A 6505-nucleotide genomic window follows, 5' to 3' on the forward strand; every position below is an offset into this window, starting at 1 on the left:
GGCTCGAGTGGCAGGCCTCGGCCCTCGGGGAGTTCATCGAGGTCCGGGCGAACACTACTGGTAGGAGGAGGCGCCTCTTCCGGTTATTGTTCGCGGCCTTGTCCTGGACTTTGTGGACTGTGCGCAATAAGATGGTCATCGAGCGGATCTTACCTCGGCGCGCTTCGACTCTGTATTCTCTTTCTTGGCTTTGTTGCAGCGGTGGTACCCGTTGTGTAGACAGCGGGACAAGGAGCGCTTGGACGGCATGCTGGAGGATCTTCTAGCGGCTGCCCGCCGCATATCTACACCGTCCAGCCTGCGAGTACACCTCTTGTGTGGGGTGTTGTATCGTTTTCCGGCGAGTGTTTGGGCGTGTTGTGCTTGGCCCAGTAGTCTCTTGATGTGGGGTGTGTGCTATGTGTGCTGTATGTGAACCTTGTATGGATTTGGTTGCTTTATTTATAAAGCGGGGCGAAAGCCTGTTTCGAGGAGGAATACTGCAACTAGGCAATGCTATGAGTTGGATAACATTGCTGTTTTTTCTATCTCTTCTCTGCATATGCACGGTCTATATATGATAGTGCATAAATGGAGTAAAATTCCGTCAGAGGGATTTATAAGTAAAATAACACTAGATGAAGGAGGGCTGAACGGTTCTTAAATTTATGCCCAATTAGGAGACCAAAGCCGGACATAGTGATCTCATAACGCTAATTAACCACTGAGAATAAATCTGTAAATGTAACCAAGCATATCTCAAATAGAGAGAAACTTATCAGATCATACTCCTTACCAAATATGTATTTCAAACTAGACAAGTTCCTATCCCTAATCTATTGCTAGGTTCCATCTGTGCTGCAGTAACCAAGTACTGTTCACGCAGGTGATGGTGGATCTGAACACAATTTATCAGCACATTACAGCGGCAAATCCTTCTAGTGAAGTGCATACCATTCAGACATTCCAAAACTACAAACTTTCACATTGAGCTTTAACTCTTGAATCTCTACAACGGTTGAGATTACCTAAGTATCTAATAATACACAGTTGGGGTATTTGCATAGGTAAAAAAGATGTGCAGCTTCTGAAATATCATGTAAACTTCAAAAAGTGCATCCTGACCACCTTTTCTATCTTGAATTGGTAATATCATCGGGTCCAGTTCATGAATATACAGTTTCGAACAGTTAGCAGCCTGCAAAACATATCAAGATCATTTTAAATTTAAGGATGTATATGGATGGTGTGCTCACAGAAAGCATGCAAAGCAAATGTTGGAAATAAGATGAGTTGACAGAAACAGTACATATTAAAAAGAGATGCTGAGAACTAATACTAAGAGTATAACACATCATAAAGCCTCAAAAGAGCAAAATGGACACCAATAATGAGTTCAGTCTATGCGGGGACAACAACCTTTAAAATAGGAAAAAGTCTACAATTGGTCCCTCAACTATTGTCGTAGTATATTTTGGAGATCGAATTGTAGTACTAATTGTATGCACCAATAATGAGTTCAGTTTTTGCCATTGATGGTCAACTACATGGAGGACACTCTTCGATAATACATGAAAATGCTCTGGTCCTCTATATAGAGCACACTCTTCAATAATAGATGAACCACATAGTTAGTGTAAGAACCAACTCCATTATTAGTAATAAGAGCAGAACAATAGAACATCGACATAATACATTGTTTTACAGCAATACAGAGAAAATGCCTACTTTTCAACTCTTCTTGCAGAGTCTGATTTTAGCGCTGAACATTGAATCATCAAGATTTCAATCCAAAACTATGCCAGACATCTACTGAAGTGCTGTGGGCCAGGCCTAAAGAATGAAAAACAGAGGTAGGCAGCAGCCTCCTAAAGTATGGAGGCGCTCCCACCCCCTGCCATGCTGTCCCCATCTATGCATCTAAGGAGATGCACACATTGCGCTTTTTCTGCCACTCATGTTGTCATCCTATCCCAGGTGCCCTAATCTAGATGCCATTACTTCCGGTGCTAGTGGATGCTAGGACTCTGCGGAGATGGGTTTTCTGGGTGCATTTGGCAAGGAAGCCTAGAGGGAGAGATGATTGATTGGGAAGGGTTGGAATATTATAGTGAAATGTGGCCCAATGCCTGCAATACTTCATTTCTTTATATTTATGTTATTGTCACTCTGATCATTCCATGAGTGATATGCCGATTTATTCTATCACGGTTCTTTTTTCTATATATATCCAGTAATGGTTATGGTTATATGTAATGATTCTACACAGCAAACAACGGTCATGCAGTTCATTTTCTGTGTATTACATCAAATAAACAATTTTGGAATAATCTTAATAATACATACCAATAAGGAATGAAATTACCTTTTGCAGTTAGCATCAACACTGGTATCCATGTCGACAGCATCAAGTCCTATGTTAAGTACAAGCTCACGTGTGCTTTATGTGCTCTAGTATGTTATGCAGCTTCGAAGGCTGCCTTCGGAATAAAGGTTCAAGACGGAAAGAAGAACTACCATTTTTCAACTTTTTAGCATCGTACATCTCGTTCCATGCTTGAACTATCTCATCAATCTTGAAGCTCAATCCTGAATAACAAAGAAAAAGTCTTAACAACTTATATGCTCTTAAATGTAGTTAAGATCGGAGGATGTAAAATTTTAATCTCTGTCCTAGCAGATTGGTAAAGTTTTAGTTTAATGCCACGACTAATAGTAATTTTGCTACATGTAAAGCACACCATGACTAAGAAAAGTTCATAAAATCTTGTTTTTCTTGACCGTGAACAGTTCTCAGCTGTAATACTGAATTGCTTCTGGAATACAATACCAAATCATAGCAACGGATGCTGTGGTTATAGCTTACTATCCGCTGACGAAACTGATTGGCTTTGGAAATTTGCAATCTACATTCTGAATAGCGCAGATCCCAGTATTTGTGTTTTATAGCTTATAACTCCGTATATGGTTGATAATTGGAAATGCATGATTCACTTGCGCGGATACTTAGTCATTTTTGCCTCTACTAATACAAATAGTCATATACAGGTTTAGGTTAATGCTAGTGGTCCATAAAAAATAATCATTATAAGAAGTATGATTATAGCATACATGACTTACATGTACGAGTCTTGGTTTTGATGATTTAGCAACAAGGAACAAAGAAATTGCAGAAAGTAAGGAAAAATGCTTACATCGTACCTTCTTGAGTTTTCTCATTCGCACAGTGGTTCTTTATCATTACACTGATATCTGCCAGGGAAGCTCCACCGGTCTTAAATTTTTCAATTGCTTCGGTGAGACTTTCCTCCCAGCTAGCAAGACCTAACTTGAATTCTACTACTGAACGCTCATAAAGAATGGTACCCCATGAAATGTTTAGCTGTGATCGCATATTTGAAGCTTGCTCAAACGCTTCATCTGATGTTAAATCTTTTAGGTGCCCATCCAAGCCCAACTTGTCCAGTAGGATTTTCTCCTTTTTTGATTTAGACATCCCTTTTAGTCGTAAATATTCTATTCCCTCCCACATCTCCATTCCTTTTTCCATATTATCCTCAGCACGGTTAAATAGTTCTAGTACTTCAGTTCCCATGTCTACCTTACATGCATCTGCATAACGCCAAGAAAGCTTTGCTTGCTCAAACTGTTGATGTCCTAGTGCAATAAGACCTTCATAAAAGTCTGGTTTTACGTCCACAGTATCTTCAAACTTCTTTCCAGCTTTGACATATTCAGCACATGCCAATTCATATGCACGCTTGACCTGGGAAAGTACAGATTCTTTTGGAGCATCTTCAGATAAACATAATCTCTTCTTTGCACGAGACATGTGTATGTTGCCCCAATTAAACAGCGCTAGAGCTGCCATTTCTTGAAATTTTGCCTCTGCTGCATGAAATATCTCCTGAGCTTCGTCGCTTGTGATGGTGTCTTCCATTGCTTCATAGTACAGCCGCGTACCAAGGTCACGGAGATCTACATATGCATCAGAATCAAAACCAACATGGTTCTTGAATAGACGAGCAAACTGCATCATCCAGTCATCAGCATATGATGAGTTCTTTTCTTCTGCAATCCTAGAACTTCCACACTCAGAAATGCTCTGCTTTCTCTCTAACGTTGCAGTAGATATACTGGGCATAACAATGTCCCTAGTGATCTCACGCTCAGGACTTACTTCTTTTATGTACAATCGAGCTGGTCCTTGCTTCAGCTCTTCAACCCACCTTAGTTCTTCACTTGATGTAATTGTCACCAAGTCACCCTCTATATCCTGAAATTTAAGAAGCATTGCCTTCAGGTGGGGACTGTACTTACACCGAGCTATGTTTATCAATTGCAGCAGACTACAATTTTCTGGAACTAGTGCAATCCTTATGTCATCTCCCAAAACAAACTTTGCAGTCTTCGTTTCTCCATCGTTAGCATATGTGCTCTTCTCCCTCGTATGCTTTTGCTCATCTCTACCATGACTTGGCAGTTTGATTGCACTTTGGTTTTCCTGCTTGTCCTCGCCACGACTAGTATGCTGCTCTAAGGAGTTTTTTACTTGGTTGCCATTGATAAACCTTTCATACATGTCAGTGTGTGTTTCTTGTTTGCTTTGACTAGTGGTATGTACCTCCTCAATGTGCTTTTGACGTTTGTCCACATCGCCGACCTGATTCTGTGCTGTATGTGTTTCCTGCTGACTCTGACCACTTCTCACCTTTATCTCTTTGAGGGGATTTTCATGCTTGTTTTGATTCTGCATTTCTTTGCGGTGCATTTCTTCCATATCCCAAGAAGTGTGCTGCAGTTGTTGGTTTTCATGATTTTCTCCTTCTTTGTTCTTATCATGCTTCACATGGTTCTGTTCTGTGGAACATTTATCTTCATCATGATTATGCCTCGACTGCATCTCCTTGGCGTCATTTTCTTCATTGCTTAAATCTATCTTCATATGGTTTTCTTCATCACAGTTTTCTTCATTTTCATCTTCATCATTCTCTGGGATATCGTCATCATGAATCAACCACACCTCTTCCTGGACTATGGAGTTTCTGAATTTTCGAGATACTTTCCTCTTGATCTTCTCTTTTGCAAATATCGTCTTATGCTCCACTGGTGACACAACCTGATCCTCCAATATATTTTCTTTCTCCTCCATCTCCTCCTTAATACTCTCAAAGAGCTCCAATGCAGTAATGTTGTTCGGTTCGAAGCTCAGCACCTTTTCCACATCACTACACGCTAGATCCAGCCTATCCAATGCTTCAAAGCATCGCGCCCTTTTCAGTAATGCATTTGTATATTTGGGTGATGCCTCCAGTGCTGCATTGCACTCATCAACCGCGCGTTCATAATCCTCAGGGTTCATGTGCATGTAACATGCAGCAATGTTGCAGTGGAGGAAGGCAATGTCGCCATGCTCCTTTGGCAAGAGCTTTATTGCCTCGTCAAATATGGAGGCTGCCCCTTCATAGTCCCGCCTCTGGAATAGCTTTGTCCCGTCCCCCTTTAGTTTGATAGCCTGCTCATAGTCCCTCTTCTGGGATAACTTTGTCTCTTCCTCCAATTTGATCCTCGCCTCCTCATCCTTCAAACCGATAGCGGCCGCATCCTCTTTCGAGGTGACAGTCACCCCCTCCTCCTTCGAGTCAGTTGCAGCACCCTCTTCCTTCAGTTCAATGGCTGTTCTGTCCTCCTTCAAGTCGATAGCCACCCCCTCCTTCATTTTGGTAGATGCCCCCTCGACCGTCAATTCGATAGACACGCCCTCATCCTTCAATTCGATAGTCACCGCCCCTTCCTCCTTCAGCTCAATAGCCACTCCCTCCTCCTTCAACTCAATAGCCATCCCCTCCTTCAGTTCGACAGCCATCCCCGCCTCCTTTAATTCGTTTACCACCCCAATAATGTGGCCTTCGTCTTTATCCACCAATGAATTTGGAGTGTCCTGGCTGTTGCCTGAACTACTTGCGCAATTAATTGATCCAGATTCGCTTGGCTTCTCGCTTGGTATTTCCTCCATGCTTCAGATTTTGCAAGCCTTCCCTTTTCTCAAATCAAGAAACCATTTGAATGATACAAGTTGTTGGACCAACTTTTCCGCTTCTTCCTGAATCAACAAAAAGATCTTCTGCTCCTCCTTCCGGTTGAAGTTGCGATGATAACAAGAATGAAACTGAGGAATACGGGAAAGAGAGATTGAGCAACAATGATTCACTCCTCCCTCTTCCCCGTGCAAATGGAAATCTTACCCTACCCTGGAAACTCCATCGAGAATACACACCGTAGAATGATGCATCAACTGGAAGGGGGGAATTGGTGAGAGCTATCCTAATTTTTTTAACAAAGTAAAAGTAAGGAGAATGCAAAAATGCTTGAAGAAGGAATGACGCAAACGGGAAAGCAAAGCATGAGGAGGCATGCTACGAGAATGGAGCAAGGGGTGGACAAGGCGCGAGCGGAAGGGAAGCCACACAGTTTTTGGGTACTGTGAGGGTGCCACCGGATGATGGCCCATGCATGGTTCCTTTTT

At 42.0% G+C, this 6505-nt stretch overlaps 1 protein-coding gene across 1 annotated transcript; it reads right to left on the reverse strand.

Annotated features, from left to right (window-relative positions):
* Positions 1-2410: 2410 nt before the first annotated feature.
* On the reverse strand, positions 2411-5995 carry LOC124656538 (HSP-interacting protein-like). The gene is made up of 2 exons (XM_047195260.1): positions 3181-5995; positions 2411-2568 (listed from the first exon to the last, which is right to left on the reverse strand). The coding sequence occupies exons 1-2, from the start codon at positions 5993-5995 to the stop codon at positions 2411-2413; spliced, it is 2973 nt and encodes a 990-aa protein (XP_047051216.1).
* Between the last annotated feature and the right edge of the window lie 510 nt (positions 5996-6505).

The sequence above is a fragment of the Lolium rigidum genome, chromosome 5 (assembly GCF_022539505.1).
Source record: "Lolium rigidum isolate FL_2022 chromosome 5, APGP_CSIRO_Lrig_0.1, whole genome shotgun sequence".
NCBI classification, from domain to species: Eukaryota; Viridiplantae; Streptophyta; class Magnoliopsida; order Poales; family Poaceae; genus Lolium; species Lolium rigidum.

Bases quoted from the DNA above. Each gene is read 5' to 3' on its own strand.
- LOC124656538 (XM_047195260.1), bottom strand. From the start codon at position 5,995: ATGGAGGAAATACCAAGCGAGAAGCCAAGCGAATCTGGATCAATTAAT. The intron at 2,569-3,180 runs GTACGATGTAAG...TTTGTTATTCAG, and splicing joins GAATGAGAAAACTCAAGAAG to GATTGAGCTTCAAGATTGAT.